This window comes from Mytilus edulis, chromosome 14 (assembly GCF_963676685.1).
Source record: "Mytilus edulis chromosome 14, xbMytEdul2.2, whole genome shotgun sequence".
Classification (NCBI taxonomy): Eukaryota; Metazoa; Mollusca; class Bivalvia; order Mytilida; family Mytilidae; genus Mytilus; species Mytilus edulis.
Genome location: NC_092357.1, coordinates 42208196 through 42228130, shown reverse-complemented (window position 1 = coordinate 42228130; position 19935 = coordinate 42208196). Strand labels below are relative to the sequence as shown.

The 19935-nt window shown below is 30.8% G+C and overlaps 1 protein-coding gene and 1 long non-coding RNA gene across 8 annotated transcripts in view; one reads left to right on the top strand and one right to left on the bottom strand.

The window, feature by feature from the left end:
• The window catches only part of LOC139502590 (protein Wnt-6-like), a 466832-nt gene that overhangs the window by 388600 nt on the left and 58297 nt on the right, over positions 1-19935 (bottom strand). For all 7 annotated transcript variants that reach the window (XM_071292123.1, XM_071292118.1, XM_071292122.1 and 4 more), the window contains exons 3-4: positions 8088-8308; positions 1606-1880 (exon numbers count right to left, since the gene is read on the bottom strand). In XM_071292123.1, coding sequence (XP_071148224.1) covers positions 1606-1880; positions 8088-8308 — 496 coding nt within the window. The remainder of the gene's footprint in view (positions 1-1605; positions 1881-8087; positions 8309-19935) is intronic.
• Positions 4165-19935, top strand: part of LOC139502601 (uncharacterized) — a 47126-nt gene continuing 31355 nt past the window's right edge. The window contains exon 1 of the long non-coding RNA XR_011658889.1: positions 4165-4322. This is a non-coding gene — a long non-coding RNA (uncharacterized lncRNA). The remainder of the gene's footprint in view (positions 4323-19935) is intronic.

Below are 19935 nucleotides of genomic sequence, written 5' to 3'. Positions count from 1 at the left end.
ATAACACCATTTCAAAATTTATTTGTGCTGTATTTCTGTCTTTCCAAAATTGCCAAAAAAAAAAAAGAAAAGCGGGAGGTTTGGCTAGCAATACAACCAGATTCAACCAACCATTTTTCTTAAAATATCATGTACCAAGTCAGGGATATGGCATGTGCTATCTAGTTGTATGATTCTTTGTATGTTGCATTGGCGTTGGTTTTTGTTGCACTTCAGTGTTTCTGATGTTCCTTTGTTTTTTCTGTCATAGATGATGTGTTTCACTCGGTTTTAGTTTGTGACCTGGATGATATTTTTTCTAAGTAAATTTATAACTTTTCAACAGCGGTATAGTAATGTTGCCTTTACTTTCTTAGTTAAAGATTAATAATTTAGCGATTAAGTAAACCTAAGCTTATTAGATGGTGTAGATTAAAAAAAAATGTCGTAATATTCAAATGTAGTATATTTTAGTAGATAAAGGATAGAAACTCACAAAAAGGAAATTATTTGTTGATGTACAAGTTTTGTGGTATTATTGTGACAATCTATTTAATTCTGCACCTTTGATCGATTTTTGTGAAGAACCTAGTAGTTTCAAAATTGATTTGCATTTAAAAATATAATTGAGAGCTGGACATATTGAGTGGATAGTAGTTATCAAAGGTACCAGGACTATAATTTAGTACGCAAGAAGCGCGTATCGTCTACATAAAACTCATCAGTGACGAGAGAGCCGTGGTGTAGTAGTTAGTGCATCGGACAACTAACACAAAGGTTACTGGTTTGATTCCCGTTCCGGGATGAAAATTTCAGGAACTGAATTTTCGGCTCTCCCTTGACACCATTTGCGAGTATGGTCTTGAGGAAACGATGATAGTCCGTCGGAAGGGGATGATAAATGGCTGACCCGTGTTAAGAGAGAGCCATATCTCTTGCACGTAAAAGACACCCTTGTAGATTTCGAAAAATAGTAGGCTAATGCCACTACAAGGCAGCACTCGCACCCGCAAAGTGGAAAGGGATTAATATAAGTTGCAAAACTTGTTTCCCAATCCACTATAAATAAATATGTTTAAACTAAACTAAACTAAACTATATCAATCACGCTAATATCAAAATATTAATCAAACCAAACAAGTACGAAGTTGAAAAGCATTGAGGATCCAAAATTTCATAAAGTTGTGCCAAATACGGCTATGGTTATCTATTCCTGGGATAAAAAAATCCTTAGTTTTTGATAAATTCAAAGTTTTGTAAACAGGAAATTTATAAAAATGACCACATAATTGATATTCATGTCAACACCGAAGTGCCGACTACTGGGCTAGTGATACCCTCGGGGACGAAACGTCCACCAGCAGTGGCATCGACCCAGTTGTGTTAATAGTTATCAAAGGTACCAGGATTATAATTTAGTACGCCAGACGCGCATCTATTATTTAAGACTCATTTTGATTTTTGCTCAGGAGGTGTTGTTTTTGTTACTATTATCGTTGTGTTGCTAAGTCAATGATGTATCCCCTTCTTCTCTTTTTATTCATACTTTCTATCAGTATCAATGATCTTCGACATCGAAATGTCTGCTGCTGTAATGTAACTGAAATCTTGTTAAAACAAACTTACCAATCTTCCAGCGTCATTATTGTGGAGTTGAATTCTTGTAGTTAGATCACCACGGCGCTTTTTCTTACGAGCATCCATAAATTCTTTACTTTTCTTATATCCATACTCTACATTATCCCCACACCCTCCCCATTCCCATTCGCCATCTGTTGTTATATCTTGCACGTGATTATCACACGTGCATTGTAAGAGATGTCCCATATTACAAGCCTCTGTTACTGAATATACCACTCCAGCTGCTGTAATGCCGTAAACAAATGCCGATTCTCTTGTATCTAAAAATAAAATATTGAAATAAAGATGAAACGAATTAGAAGTATATGTGTAATACGTCGGAGAAAAACACTGAAAATCGGATAATAATATCTACCTCACATATCGAAAAGAGGCTCATAGCTGCTTTTGAAATTTGGGATACAAGGCTAAAGTTGACCTCAACAGATCAGTGGATAACGTATTGATAATTCAAACCTATAGCCTTACCATAATGAGCTACATTTACAATGTACAATAAAAAGCATATATCATCACGCAGGTATGTGACATCATAATAATATTACTCTTAACTTGTTGCTCCTTAATATGAAATAAGGAGATGTGGACGTAAGCAACTATCGATCTACATAAGATCTAAAAAAATAGCAGAAAGTATACCGTATATACATGAACAGAATGTGAATCAAGACATACAAGAAGGGCAAGAACAAACAACGACCTGATTTATGACAAAGCAGTAAAAGAATAACAGTTATGGAGTTCAGCAACAAACAACGACTACAAAATAACAGGCTTCTGACTTGGGACAGCCTCAACAGCATGTGATAGAGTTAAACATGTCTATGGAATTATAGTCATCTTTTAACATGGGACAGTCGCGTGAAAGAAACATGAAATCAAACTTTGTTAAAGATGAGGGTGAAACGGTTTTACCATCAGATAAGGCAAACAAACAATAAATACATGTAACACAGGGTACTTATATAAGAGTACTGGCAGTTCCTAAAAAAGTAGTTCAAATATAATAACATCTTTGAAATAAATCATTTTCTGCCAGACGTCAGTTTCTTGAATTTCTCTAATAAAAAAAACTCATAAAAGATACCAGGCTTATAAATGCGGAAGCACGACGTGCATTTTAACTTCGCTTGAAACAAATTAGTAAAACTCAAAATGAAATACAAAGTTTAAAAACAAAAAAAAACAACAACTTAAAATTTGTACAACATCAACGTGGTGCCAAATATGGTAACGTCAATCTATGCCAAGGATTAGAAAAGCCATAGTGTTTCGAATTCTTGAGCTTTTTATAAACAGTGAATTAATAATTTTAGTTTGTGGTTAAATTTATTATTTTGGGAATGAGGCAAATAAAGTAGAATGTTGTCTGTTTAGATATAGAAAAATAATTCTGAAAGGTTGTACGGGTACAAATATATCAGCGCATTCGCAAGAAGGTTTCGACATCTTGAATTGTATTTATTTAAATCTTAAATATTACCACATTTTTATTGTATAATTAATACATTTTTAAAAATACAATCACACAGTTATGAATAATAAAATCTTAGTTTTATTGGTTAATTTTTGGATATCATTTGGGTAAAACAAACTTTTTAAAAAACAAATGTTCATATCAAAATGTCCAGGTTTAATTCGTTAAAAAATGTGTTTCACATTAAAGTTGCACTTTACTTAGAGATTGAATGCTTTGCTGTATAAATTAATCCAACTAGGCTATTAACCGCTTTTCTTATCTGGAAGGGATTTATGAATCTATGTTTATATAACAATTCATTCAAAAACGTACGGCAGTTTTAGTTTTGAAATCTTTTAGTGTCCCCCCCCCCTTTTCTCTGTAGGAGGAATTTTTTAAGACTAGTAGGAAAACGTGGTATGTCTAAGCAATAAAAAGCGTTATATATAACAGAAATTGAAAAACATAAACTCTGTCCAGAAAACTATTTGATATGTATTCAGTTTTATATAATACCCCCTTTTCTCTGTAGATTCGATCTACAAAAACTGGTAAGAAAACGTGTTATGTCTAAGCAATAAAAACGTTGTATATAACAGACATTGAAAAACATAAACTCTGTCCAGAAAACTGTTTGATATGTGTTCAGGTTAATATAATAATTAACTGCCTCGCTGCTACGGTATCTATTCCTCTCACCTACCAAATTATATAATTACAGTAGCAAAAAACTCTGACATACTGAAACTTCAAAGGTAATGTTTACATGTTTAAATTGGCAAAGCATTTTGTGAATAAGTGATCTTATATTGATACACAGTAAGAACGTTATGTTTGTTGATTTTTACTTTATTACGACTGCAGGAATTTCTCTATATATCTTTGAGAAAGAGTTAATTTCAAGCATATGTTGCATGCTATCGTAATTATTGCAGCAGCCCTGATTATATTTAGAAAAACTCATAAAATCGCTCTTTGAAGTGTAATTGTATATACTTCTAAAACGTTTTCTCCGGTCATCTGCCAAAGTAAAACGCTGCGTATATTTCCTTTGATCTTCTAAATAAATGAGATCTTAAGAAAAAACGATTCTTTCTGAAGTATTTCTTCAAAACCATAAAACTACTACTCAAAAACGCTTTTGTAGTTGCTAAAGCAATATGGGAATTCATTTTAGTTCTTTAGAAATTCTTTTACTTTCTAAGCATGGAGTTTTTGGATTTAAATAAGTTCAAATTGTGAGGTAGGTTATCTTTTTTAACCATTTAATTATCCTCAAGATTATCAATTTGTCGAAAGATTAACTTCATAATCACAGAAATCTTCTTAACTTAGCATTATTAATTCATTTTACCAGTAACGATGTTTACATATTACAATATTTACTACAAACTAATAATGAATAATGTTACAATTCTTATTCACATATATTTAGTTTGGTGTTTGTTTTTGTCAGTTTGTTGTCGATTTATGGGTTTGAATGTCTGTTAGGAACTTTTCTTCGTCACTTTGTAACATTGAGGGAAGTAGTTATTGTAAAATTACATTAAAAATAAAAATTGCTTGTAAGTATATTAACAAAACATAATAAATATAGAATAACCAATTTACGCGTTCTGGTCGATGATTTTTTTTTCAAATTCATCTTTAATCATAGTTTCAATATGGAAACATAGATGTTAAATCTGAAATAAATTTTAATGTTTTTAAACAATAAAAAAGAGCACACAAAGTTAACTTAAAAAAAAACCCATTTGTTTAGCAAAAATGCCTAATAGTTTCCTATGGTATTTTTTACAGAGCACATTTGTTTGTATCATGTAAACATAAACATATAATAATTAAACTTATTGTTCGACTATTGTTGAATGTTGACACTTTTTTAATGTCAGTTTCATTTGCAATATCATTTCACTCTAGAAATATTATTAGCCAGTGATTCATTAGTTTCCACTATATCAAACAACTAAAATAAGTTCTAGGTCTTTATGTTATATGTGAGGAAAGGGAAGTAATCGTGGTTCCTTAAAAACGGTTGCAGTCTTGTGATTGACTGCAACATGCAAAACAGCTGATCATTAAATTTAGAAAAAATAAAATTGTACATAGAATTTTTTTTTCTATAAATATCATCATTGTTGTATTGTAACTTTGTTATGAGATGTAAAAATAAAGTTGCAACGAGCCATGAAAATAACAAAATGCTGGAACTTTGAAGTAATAACTCTAAATAAACCGGAAACTTAAGTTTGTAATACTACACTGGTATCAAAAACAAATTGATTTTTGTCTAATCAATTAATGTGTATCAAAACATTTTTGTATCAAGGCAACTAAATAACGCATGGAAAAATAATGTTCCCGAATCGGACTTTTACATTTGTCCACTAGCGGAAATATAAAGGGCTATATGCCTTCTTAGAATTTTATGACATATATTTTTAATCTATGAATATTATGAAAGGTAATACATACTCGTACCCTGTATAATCAGATGTTGGCATTTTATATGCGTGCAAAATAATTGTCCAAATATTTCATTTTACATGAAAAATTCATGTTTTAATTTGGGAAATTGGGTATTCACAGCTGTTATAGTTTATCAAGTTTGATTGACATGTTTTAGCTTAATTTGAGGGAATATCTCAAACAACCTTTAAGCTAATAAAAAAAATATAAATTAACTTCTTGCACGTTGCTTTAAAATGATAAACCATGATTTGAACCTGACTGTCCAAATCTTATATACATAATCAGTTCAAATAGATCAGTAAACGCATATTGCGTATACTATTTTGAGATTCGCCCCGAAAAGTAAAATTGACCGTCTAAACTAAACTTTTCGTTTAGTTACGTTTGGATACAATCCAGAATCATGGCGTTTATCAGAGATGCTTTGATATATAATTTAAAATAAACCTCTAAACATGCATAGGAGAATGAATTCAATCGAAGCATGGAGATGGTAAAACGTGGATGTATATTTTGTCAGAGATAAAATGACAATTTCCTTTGCTTTAATTACAGGTGAGTTGGTCACATGCCAAAATTGAATATAAGATCAGAAGCCAAGTCTTTAAGATGCTATAAAATTTATCATACACTTCCGAATATTTTTTTTGTACTGATGGCTTTTATATAATTTTTATTACTACACTAGTTAAACCGTATCAAACAACGCATTATAGTATAATGTAATTATATAAGTTTGAGGATGTTGCCTCGACCTAGTTTTGTTGGTCAAAGAAAAAATATGATACCAATTAGAAATGAATTAGCTTCATTGAGTGTAGTTTAATTTGGCGAATTAACGGTATAGATAGATAAAATTTAAAAGCAGTATTTTTCAACATTTGAATTATGATCCTGGTACCTTTGAAAACTACCAACTAATATGAATCTTAAAACAAAATGGCTTTTTTTTTATCGGGATTTACTTTAAACTTAGTATTTATTGGTTCCTACATTTTAAGTTGCAGAACATTAATTTTTACTCTATCTTGTGCAAAGTTTCTCATTTCCAACTCTCAAAAGGATTCTTTAATTTCTAAATCATCCTCTAACCAGAAGAAAAACAAATGACCCCTTAATCAATGGACATTTGAGTCAAATAACCTCTTAAATGTTAAGATATGAACCATCTTATATATAAATATGAAGGCAACAGTTGTTTATCGCTATTCAAAAGTCTTACGTCGATTAAGCTACACAAATCTGGGTTACACCCGAAAAAAGGAAGATGTGCTACCTCTAGAGTAGTACCTGAAGACCTCTTTTTTTAATAACACTTGTACACACCTACAACACCTTTAATAAGAGGTAAAACTCAGAAACGTGTGCATCATCCAAAAGTGTAAAACCAGATCACCTTTTCAAAGAATAGTTTGCCATTTCACCTATTTGGCATAAGGATATTGGAGTATAATGGCCACTCAATTCGTTCAATTGGTTTATAAAGACTCACGTATGATTTGTTAGTTTTAAAGGACTTCTCGTTTTTGTATTTTCCTTGGAGTTCACTATTTTGTTATGTTTTTTTTGTCTTCTCACTGTGTAGGCATTATCGACATTGAAGGCTTTGGTATAATGAAAAAAATCCGCCATTTCACAACTTTGGCATTATGGAGATTTGGTTTTATAAATATGAGTGCCATTTAACCACTATGTTATAAAGAAGATGTGTGTCTGTTTATTTCTTTAATTTCAATAATAAAATCACTGTATACATCAATAAGGGTGTAGTATTAAAAAAGGTTTATCTTACAGAAAGATTTGATTCTGTTCGCCCTTTATAAAGATTGTGTGCTTTAACTACTCTGGCATAATCTTTGTGTATTATAAACAATCGGCATTCTCATCACATGCGTTTGGGAGGGTTTAGCCTCTTTGGTATTAGGTAGAATTTAATCTGACCAAAATCTTTGGCATTAGGAAGAATTTTGTTCATTTTGTATTCAGGAGATTTGTGCCGATTGACCTCTAAGGCATTAACTGCTGAACTTTAAGGCATTACCGGCTGATTTCTTTTTAACAAGTTTTTAGTCTTATTACATCATTATCAATAAGATATTTAGTTCTTTTCCTTATAAAATGTCTGTGCGCGCTTCACGTTTTATTAACAGTTTAAATTTGCTTATTCCTTTCATTCTGCGTCCTATACGTGTGTATGTCTTTCTCCCTACGATTTAAATCCGCCTTAATTTATGAATGCTTATCCTCATCAAGAAGGACAATGTAATCTCACTTCTGTCTTTTTAATAGCAAGTTTTGTGAAAATGTTCTGTAGAAAATGTTATAGAGAGTTGTCTCATTGACACTCAAACCAGATCTTCTTATTCCTATATGTATTATGCATGTTTCTTAAAACAAAATTAAAAATGCTTATTTTCTCTCAAGTAAAGTTTTTAATTTAGTCAAACAGGTTTTCTGAAGTAGAGTTTTGCATTTATGCTAAAAGATTATGCATTCTTAAATATCTTTTCTGAAATCTTAGTTCATGTTTGCTTACCTTGTCGAATAACTCTATCTAGAGACCTTTTAGCCGTTGTACAGTTCCATTTTCTATGTCTAAACTGATACTGGCATTCTGCCAAGGCTATTTTGGCACCGTTAGCTACTTCCTCTACAATTTCTATCTCCTTCCGGCAAATTTCCCGCTGTTTTCCTGCTAATCGTCTGCTCTTTCTACAAATACTGTTGGGATCCATAACTAAAGGACTGCCGACTGCCCTAATAACGTGTTGAAACATGTAATAAAAATGACAGTATATATGAAAAAATTAAATACATATTTTAACTATAACAAATTATGTTTATAAGTTTTCGACTATTCAATTTTTTTGTAGGGAATGTTTTTTGATTTTGACAAATAATATTTGCCAACTTGAATCATAATGAAACCGTTTTCCCTTTTATATCTTTGATTAATTTTCAATAGTTGTCAAAACTATTTTTTTAAACTTATTTTTTACTTCCGTTCTGATTATCTATATAAAATTTAGAATTAGATAATTTATTTTAAATCAAAACCTATGTTGCCCTCACAAAAATGAAAGGTCGCCGTATAAGCTGCTAAAACTTTTATATGTTAATAGTAATTGATTATTGCATAAATGTCAGAGATCGTTTTCTGTTTTTTCTTGTTTAAATGTGTAATTGTTTTAATTGTTTTAGTATATATTTGTTATTTCTGCATTGTAACACCAATCGGTTGTTTTTTTAAAGTTCTAAATAAATTATATCGTTTTGTTTTGAACAATGTCAAAGATTTATTAACAAAAAATAAAGCATCTATGGTCAATCAATATAACAAATAGCAACTTAAAGTCCAACATAAGTTATTATTATAATGATTGCATAACTATTTAGTATCTACTTAATTCTATTTTTTTTTAAAGAAGTATCACACTTATAGGTTTAATTAATTTGTCACTAAGCACGCATATCTCAAAGTGAACTGGGTAAAACAGTGAAAATTTGGAAAAGTTGTCAATACTCATGTTTTTTATCCTTCCATTTAGTTAACTAATGCGCAAAGCAGTTGCTTCTTGAACGATTTTTTAGATACATGCTGGAATTTATTTAAAATATATAAGTTATATATTTAATCAACAGAAACTTGGAAAACGTTTAAGACCACAACTTCACCTTTAAAGAGAAAATATGTGAAGTATCGACAACTGGGCGGAATAGTTTTCAACAAGTATAATTCAAGAATCGGTCAGATCTAAATGATAGTTTCTATTGACGATTATCATATAATTGGTACTTCGAATGGTATATACATGTATCTAATGACGTTACTTGTACATGTATCATGCTAATGAGCGTGTTTTCCTACACATGCATGCACAACGTTAAAAATGAGCATTTCTGTAATATTTTCTAACTTATATTGCAAGTGAAGATAATTAAAATGGAAACAGCTTTTCTTAAAGAGTTATATTAAAACATGTCAGATTTGACAGCATAATGTATCAACTTCACGGTTTTTAACAATATATCTCTACTCAAAAATAAAAATTATATGCTAAAATGAAATCTCACTGAAATTGATAATAAGTTTATAAAACTTTCGGGAATGGTTCACTCAATAATATCTTTTCATATACCTGGAAAACGTCCTCTCTTCAAACATTTTTAAACAAAGCTGAGATCTTAAAAATAATGTTTTTGGGAAATCAAAATAGTCAAATATTAAAAAGAAGAAATAAAAACGTTTATTAGAATAGTGTACAAATCTACTAAAAGTACATGGAAACAAATATCTGTAAAAGTAAAATAGTTTCGCAAAATAGTTAAAATATTGAGTTTGAAATGTGTATAACACATTGGATGAAATATTATTCATGTTTCTGACATAAATACTTATTTAAGAATACCTATTTCACTCGTTGTTCATTAATATGTCAAACTTATGATAATAAAATGGGTGTAAAAGGGGTTATTTTCACTGTCATGCTTGGAATTCTTGTTGGAAATATATTTAATTGATAATAGGAATAAAAACACTAGTTGGTCTTTTTATGAAATATTTGCAACTGGACTGTAAACAAATTATTAAGTTAAACCAGGAACATGTTAGGTATACTGTTCCCAGGTTCAACACTAGGGGTTCTACTGCATATTAATGATCTTTATTTATCCATCAACACATTCATACTGAGGTATCAAGTTGTTTTTTTGTTTGCTTATATAATGATATAATTTTAATAAACATTTATAAATAATGTTAAAACAATCATTTCTAATGCTAGATTTTGACAGTATTTTAAGATAGATTTTTTTTTATTATCAATAAACCGTTTAATATTAATCTGTTTTTGTTTATCTTTACTTAATAACCACTGTGTCATCGGTCCGTCGACGACACTTTGATTTTAAATACGGCTTTAGAATCGTCTATTTTTATACTTATATTTTCCCGATTTGGCGCGTTATGACCAATTTATATTCAGTGATATATTTTTTTTTCCTACAGTAGGTGCCTTGGAAAATATTTGTAAATGTATATAGCTTGTCAACGAAATCATATTCGGGGTCGCGTGAATTAACGAATATAGTCCCTTGTGTAAACAGTGTATAACTTGCATGTTTTATTTGATACACTTTCCCAATTTATTTCTTGATATTAAATGCATGAAATATAAGTAGGGGGGTTTAATTACATGTTAAAAAAATTGGGTGCTGAATCTTTATGTTTAGTAGTGATTTGGCCCAGGTAAAAAAGGTTAAATTTTATCACGTCTGAAGCTGTCAAACTGAATTATACACCCCCTTATATTATATAATTAAACACAGAATTGTCAATATTTTGAGTTAGAGCTGGACCAGGTGGAAGTTTCTATAATTTTGATATTATTTGTCTCACTGGTAGTACACTACACTGTAAAAATCTTTTTGAGAAAGAGCAGGTGCTATTTTTTTGATTGAATTCATTGTCTAAAAGAAATGCACTACGAAATAACTGTGTTCTCGGGCCTGACTATTTTGGGAATTTGTGGAATCAATTTGATAATTCATGAATCTAAATTCAACCCCTGCAAATAACTTAACAAAAGTGACCACTAACAAGCCAGTGTGTGTAAACATTGCATTTAGAGTTCCGAAATGCAACAAATTTCTTTGTTTACAGTTGACGTGTATTTTGCCATTATTCGGTTTGCGGTTACTGCAGGTCTCGGAACACACACATTTATATCAGAACTGTTAATTATCGACAAGCTATCTTGGCTGTGTTCGCAATTTCACAGTTGATAAGGATCAAAATCACTCGTCATATAAACTAATTTACACCAACCTTGGTAAGACATTTAAGAATCGAATTGTAATGCAATCTGTAGTACTCGATATTTATCACACTTATGAGAAAATAATTTAGTTTTAGAGGCTTAATTCTGAAGTGGAACTGATAAGTTTAGTCTTAAACTTTCTGTACTGTTAAATACTTTTGAAAAAAAACCCGCATATTTAGGTGCTCGTTCAATTTATGAGTTCAAACCTTTGTTTTCAATTTTATTACGTCTTAGTTTTATTTAGATATTTCCAAATCTGAAATTGTAAGAACAGTTAAATTAAATACTGGGAACAACAGACTGATTTGAGGAAAATACGGCGCCAAAAAGCCATCATAAAAGCACAGACACAACAAATAATGCAACGCAATGCATTTTGAAAGACAAGCTATGGGCAATTTTACATGTACGAACATATATTAATCAATTGTGTTCTGTTTAACACTTGGTTTCTTCAATATCAGGCGAGGTATTCCTTTTTTGGACTCATTTTGTAGTCTGATTTATTTAAAAACAGGATAAAAAAAATCCTTCAATTCAATTACAAATCATCTAGATCCTGAGCAATTATTAATAAGAGGTTTACTGATAATACAGTATATAACTGAAGACCGTTGTTGGGTTGTTGTCACATTCAGATGTACCCAAAACTTTCGTTGGGTTGTTTTGTTAACAAATTTTAAAACTTGTAAATAACATAATTTAAACTGATTCCCATGAAAAACTAATTATTCCGAACCGACATTTAAATCTTGAATTTAATTCCCACATAAAAATATTTTGAAAAAGTATAAACGTTTCAAATTCTATCAAAATTGTAAAAATCATTTGAAAATAAAAGTTTTTCGTGCATGCAAAGCAACAAACATCTTAAATATTTAAATATGTTTCAAGATAATTAAATAGTAAACCAAATAAAGTGACAATATTTAAAATTTTATGCGGTTGAAATCAACTATAAAAGTTCAATTATCGCGAATTTGAGAACGAAGGAATGTCTCAAAATGTATTTTTTTATACAACCATTTACACGTAAAATGAAGCTAAGATTTGTGTTTAATTACTTGATTAAATGATCATATTATAGTGTTAACGATCCAGTGTGTTATTATACTAAAACAGTGAGAAAAAACATCCAAAGACCACAATAAACCATGTCACACTTTGAAACAGGACCCAAAAACGATATTCAATTAGATAGTATCTTAAATATTTAATACATTGCGGCTTTGTATAATTTTCGAATTTTCCACATCAGACGACCATTTTAAACTCATAAAGTTCGGGAATGACGATGCAGTTAAGAAATGGGCTGATCAAAGTCACATATATGTTTTATAACGCATAACCAGAACTAAGGTAATCTGTTGAAAAGAAAAACCCTGAAAAATCTAGTGATCTTCGGAAAACAATAAGCAGGTACATTCATTAGAAAACAACCGAGACAACACGAAACACTTAAAGTTAAAAAAATAAAACAATATGAAATAAAACTAATAAATACAGAGAACAAAAACACATAAATAAATAAAATCTAATAAAGTTTATACCAGAAAAATAAGAACAGAACCGAACATAAGTCATCTTCCGTCTGGAAAAAGTCATACTGGAACATAATAATCAGCTAGAATTCCAGCAAAAAGAATTTTAAATAAATAAATAAATTCATGATTTTTGAAAGGAAATCAATATTTCACAGATTTACATTTCTTGTTAACACATTCAAAGAAAAAAAAACCCAAATAAACATCAAATATATATCCAACTGACACTGTTTTCTGTCTGAAAATCGTTATTAATTTTGACTATTTAATTTACTTAAAATCATAAAAACAGTTTGAAACAGCCGAAATTCCTATTCCAAATTGTTTTTTTTAAAAATTAAAACAAACCAACTACGAAAGATGTTGTTAGAAAGATAACCATATCAAGTACAATAGTTCTGGTCAATCATGAATAAGGAGGACAGTAAGATTTTTGATAAAGCTTAACGGCCAGTGGCAAATATATCAACATATTAAGGACAACCTTATGTTAATAAGATTGGAATATACCGTGATTTAACTGGTTTTGGATTTTCATCATGCTTCTGTACATGTATGTTATCCGCAACCACAAGTTTGCTCATACTCCTAAATGTCGTCTGCAACTATCAGTTTCGTATTTGATTACGCCGGAGATTGAACCACGAGACAATGGATGCGTTTAGAAAAGATGGAGACTTAGTATGCGACTAAAGTTCAACACAAGGACAGTTTTTTTTCTTTTTATCAAATGAAAAGATATATATAATTTAAACGTTTCTATTTATTTATGATTTACATTTTTGAACGGTGCAACCAGTGGTTACGTTTTTTTTTTTGTCTCGGAATATCCTCTTGGCAAACAGATAAATATCAAATTATATAAACATTTAAAAGCGTAGGTGGAATTATTTGTTAATACGTGTGATCTTATATTGTTTTCCTTGTGGCATGAAGAATTAAAATATTACATAAACTTTCATAAAAAAACAAACTTAGTGCAAATTTTCGCTGGAGCCACTGCATAACCGCAGTTTTGGTGTGGAAATTTTCCTTTTTCGATTTGACCACCCACCTATTTCAAAGAATTAAACGCTACATAATTTGTATTTTTCAAACACATTTTTAAACATGTACATGTTTATGTTAAAGTGAGAGTTTACAAGCACCCACCCACGATTCCGAATAAACTGCAGGTTTATAAACAAACTATAAAATGCGGCTGTTGAAAATGAAGCATGAACGTGAACATCTTGCCTGACGTTTCGGAAATTTCGTTCGTCCGGTTTACCAGTTCATGTCGTTATCGTAATTTTGAATAAAAAGTCTAATGGGACGAACGAAGTTACCGGCTAGCATTTTTAGAACATTTATATATTACTGCTTCGCTTATTTCCTTTCCGTTCGGAAATAAGAGTGATGCGGTTTTGCAGTCATAAAAGTTTTAATGGTACTCAGACTCAGAATTCAACCAATCAAATTAAATGATTATATCTCTACGAACCGACACAAAGAGCATTTAATGGCATACCTTTACTCAATTGACCGACTTTTAAAATCATTTTATGATCTATTTTCATCTTAATTATAATGAGGCAAAACCCGAAATTATAGATAATTAGTTTACATCACAATGCTGCAAACTCTACTATTTCTTTTTGATAGAATTCTTTACTGGTAGGATTTTGGAGGCATCATAAGAAATTTTGAAGTTAATCAAGCAACTGATAGTATTTTCAAAGTGAGGACTATTATCCTCAATCTTTAGAGTTTCCGTGCAATGTTTAGTGAATAGTTGTGTTTTTTTTTATATTTGACCAAGGTGTTATCTTTAAATCATCCATTATTGCATATGGATTGCATTTTTAGGAGATTTATTCCCCTCTCATTTTGAAGCTCTATCTAAAGCGGGGCATTATATAGTAACGGGTGAGTCTGAACGTCAGTCCATCCGTCTATGTGCTCTTCTTTTGTCCAACTTCCGTATTCGCAACTACACTAATACTGCTTTACAAAACTAGGATCCTTTTTAAAACAGTCTATTGAACTCAGGACAGGGGACTCTTGAAATATTTACTTTTATTGTGTATATAAAAAATAACTTGTTGTTATTTTTTTTTAAATTTTGTTATTTTGTGTCACATACTATAAATATGTAGTTTATGGCAATAAAGATTTGAATTGAATTGAATTGAATTTTAAAGATTTCACAGAATCTTACTCCCTTGATGTTCTTTTGCAAAGCTTAATTAATGTTTTCATCTGAATGAGCTTTGGGGTGACATAGACAATGTCTTTATAATATTTTACCCCCTACTTCTCCTTACCACCTTATCATAATTTTCCAACAGTGCCTTTCATGATTGTGAAATTCCTATTTTTTGGTCGTAATTTTTTTAAAGGCTTTACAAGCAGGATCTATATCTATAACTACTTAACTCGTCCTGAAAATCAATTAATTTGCCACTGGACGTTAAACATCGTGATACATGTTTTAACAGCAAGTATCACTAAACCTACGTTTTTTAAAGTACAGATTGAATTATTTTATTGTGTTTGTTAATGAATCTTTTGCACATGCTATTAATTCTTTGAATACCAGACAATGTGTATTTTCAATTGTTTACGACCGCCGAAAAATATTGACAGTCTATCATGTATCTTCTAATGTACCTGTTGAGAAATTGCACCTAAATACCTACTTTATAGACAATGAGAATTAACACAATGCTTTGACTTTAAGCGAGGGTCTACTCGATAGGTTGTCCACAAACAAGTACCAAGAAATAATGAAGGAGATTTGACATCAGAATTCGATATACAAAGCTGACATAGTTTTCATTTTTAAAATTACTAAAACGAGCATTGAAATGTTTGAACTGTATGTAGTAGTTGTTAAAATTCAGCTTTTCATTTTAATGGAATTTTTCAATAACTTTTGTCGTGATGGATACATAAGTTAACCGTTAGTATGTTTTTTGCAATATCACTGTGTATCATCGCCACCGGAAATTGGGTACTAACGAAGCGGAGAGAAATAGAAAAAAAAGTAAACAAGTTAAGAATTCATCCAATTTAAAGCATTTCTACTCATTTGATGAGGATGCCGCTTAAGAATTGATTTTCTGATATATAATTCTTTAAATTATTAAGCCGATAAGTACAAAATTAATACAAGATTTTGTGTAATACTCCAAAACTTGCCACTTAGTACCGGAAAATTTCGAGGTCGATCGTCCTCTGTCGCCCCATTCTGAAGATATTGAACTGTTTTTCATTATTTTTCCAAACACGTTTTTAGATTATTATAGTGTGGCATCATATTTACTGAAATTTGTTGTCAAAAAGATGTATTTTAAAGAATATAGACCATAAGAAATAAAGTCTAGTGTACGGCAACTTGCTCGTGTTGACAAATTTACTGTATGGCAACTTGTTTTCAACTGTATGGCAACTTGCTAATTATAGAATAGTTATTTACCGTCCTTTCAAAGAAAATGAAGTATTAAGTTCAAATATTTAAGTGGGGTGGGGTACCCTTTTATGTTCAACTGTTTTTGTCCTTTTCAAGGTTTTAATTTGTTTTAAATTGTTATTTCACTGAAAATTTTTAAAAACTGTTAACTGTTTTTAACCCACTGTTTGTAATCTGTTTTGTTAAAATTTGCAATGTTGTTAACTGTTTATTTGTTAACTGTTATTTACAAGAATCACATTAAAATTTGCTGTCCATCTCTGTTGCTTTCACAAAGGAGTGACAAACAGCATATATGTAACTGTACATATCTTTAAAAAATATTTTTGAGTATAGTAAATCCTTGATAAAATTGAGAATGGAAATGAGGAAAATGTCAGATAAACAGAAGCCCGACCAAATATATAGAAGAAACAACCCAACGCAACGAGAAAATTATGCACTAGGGTGTGGTGTTAATTCACAGATAGGACAAAAAACTTAGAATTAACACCCATAATTTTTAAACACCCTCTTTCCCTTCCTTCCTAATAAATAAGGCTTACTATTTGAGTTATGCATGTGTATATTTATGGAAAGAGAATCGTCCATAAATTTGATTTCCAATAGTAATAATGGTGAAATATAATCTTTTTTTTTTGTGTAACCATGGCAACAACCAGCATTTATTTGATACCAAATATTGCAAAATAGGGGGTTGAACATGTCACAAAGATCTCAAAAATTTGGTCCGAAGGAAAATTTCAATCAATAAGAGTGATACCTTTCCTGAAACCATAGACATATATCTATCAAAAGGTAAAAAAAAAATCATATGCATTTCTGCTGTTTTTTCCATAAAATTGAATTGAAAAGATCGAGCGTCAAATCTTTGTTGAAAAACAATACAAAATTTCTTAAATCTATGGCGGTACGGATAGGAACGTATGGACGTTCAAACTGAAAAATGGCTTATAAAACATGCTAAAAACAATCTAAATGTACTTATAAACCCACTAGGAAGGATATACTATTATCCAAATATCCAAAATCAATTCAATTGTACAAAAACTTTCATATTTAGAAAATTCACCATGGCTATAATGCGAAACTAAACTTGTACTTGTGTATTGATATACCTGAAGCTGTCTCCTAAGTGGGCAATCATTTAACTACAAAAAGGGGGTAGAAGTTCAATGTTTGTTCTTGAAACATATAAATGAACCAAAATTTAAAAAATGAAATAAATACAAGACTATATACAAATGTAGCAAAGGTTACGGACATGCAGGTGCAACAAATGCGGCAGTGTTAAACATGTTTAGGGATTTCTCATGCCCCTCTTTATACGTCTAACCAATGTAGTTATATCTGGCTTCTATTTGTAATGTATCCAAAACGTTAAAGGAAAGGCCACTTCTTATCCAGCTGAAACCCTGGTCAGTCCTATGATGAAAATAATTGAGATGTATATGAAATGTTAGATAAGTTATATTGACCCAGAGTACCTGGACGGAATTGTGAAAAATAAAGTACCTTTTCAATTTGCAATTCGTAAAATAACTGAACAGTGTGGCCTGGTAGAAGAGGCCGAAAAATGAGGACTTGGTTCTCAAATTGATGTCAAATTGCTAGTCTAAGACTTCAGAAATGTAAAGATGGAGATTTTTATTTCAGCTCACAGTTCTTAATTAGGACTTGGAGATGTAATTCCTTTTAATAAAATCATGTAAGCAATGAGTCGTATGAAAAACCCTGACTGAGATGTAACCATAATTTATAAGAGCCCCGCCCTATAGTATTCACTCATTCTGTGTGTTTTACTTTCCTACGTCATGACGATAACCCAAGTTGCTACGACTGATTGACATAAAACATTTACTCAACAATATACATAACCAGAAGAAGCCTCCCTTTTGCTTTTTGAAGCATTTTCGATTATTCATGACATAGTCCTTTTTCTTGGAGTCAATCACTCCGTCTGTTTTTCCATCCGTTCAATTGTCTGTCCATGTGTCAATAAAAAAATATGGTACTTGCGTGTGTCTTCTGAAAATTAGTCAGCTTTATATAAGATTCCTTATGGAGCTTGGCATTTCTGCGACTTTGTACAGTGGTTTTAAAACTTTTGTATACATTGAAAATATATGCACTTTCCCTTTTCATTGCTTTTGAGTTCGTTTGGAAAAAGTGAATTAAAGTTGCTGTTAACTCTTATGATATCAGCATTTAAAATTTGTTGTTAACAGTTTTTGCCAAAATCGAGGTGTTGTTAACATGTTAACGGACCCCCCCCCCCCCTCCCCTATCTAATTATGCATTAGATAAAATGCATTAGATAGAAATACCATTTGCTTCACAGCATTTAAGATGTATACAAATTATATATTTTAAAAAAGAAACAGACAAGAAAATTAATTCGAAATGTAATTCACGATTTTTTTTCTTCTTACTTTCGATGAAAACAAAGTATTTTCTTAATTTTGTCTGTCCGAATTTTCGATCCTGTGGTTCGGTGATTTTCGTTGCTTCATCTCTATCTTATTTGTTGTTTTCATAAATTGTTTCAGTGTTACACTGTATATAAGTAATGCCGTTAGTTTTCTTGTTGAGTCCTTCCACATTTTTCTGTCAGTGCTTTTTATAGCCGACTACAAGCTGAGACTACAATCTGAGACTACTATAACTGTTATAGTAGTCTCAGCTATATAAGGTACGAGTTTTCGTAGGAGTTTTCGTTGTTGAAGGCCGTACGATAGCATATACTTTATTTTATCCTGATGGATAGTTATCTTATTTGCTATCATACCACATCTCCACTGTTTTTTTAAAGCTAGCACCAACAAACGATGAATGGACGGTTTATTTTATTGAATTTACACTAAAACAAAAAGACAACAGTCGCTAGTAGTATAACGATATATAAATGTATTTAGGATAATATGGTTGAAAAAACCTTTTTGTACAAAATCGAAAAGCGGTACGCAACAGAGGCCTTCTGAACTGAATTAACGGCATGTATTTAATAATATTTGATAAGTTAGACATTTTGTATATTTATAAGCCTGTAAAGCTTTGATATCAACAAAATATCGTCACTTGATTTTATCTAAACAGTGATTAATTTCCTCTTAAAAATATGATATATTGCAAGACGCCGTACACACAAAAGTTGTTATTTTGCAATTCGCCGTACAACGTCCTGCAATTCGCCGTACAACAAACAAACAATGTTTTTGTCCATATTCTTTAAAAAACATGTTTTTGACAACAAATTTCAGTAAATATAATGCCACACTATAATAATCTAAAAATGTGTCTAGAAAAATAATGAAAAACAGTTCAATATCTTGAGAATGGAGCGACAGAGGACGATCGACCTCGAAATTTTCCTGTACTAAGTGGCAAGTTTTGGTGTATTACACAAAATCTTAAATTAATTTTGTTCTTATCGGCCTAATAATTTAAAGAATTATATATCAGAAAATCATTTCTTAAGCGGCACCCTCATCAAATGAGTGGAAATGCTTTAAATTGGATGAATTCTTAACTTGTTTACTTTTTTTTCTATTTCTCTCCGCTTCG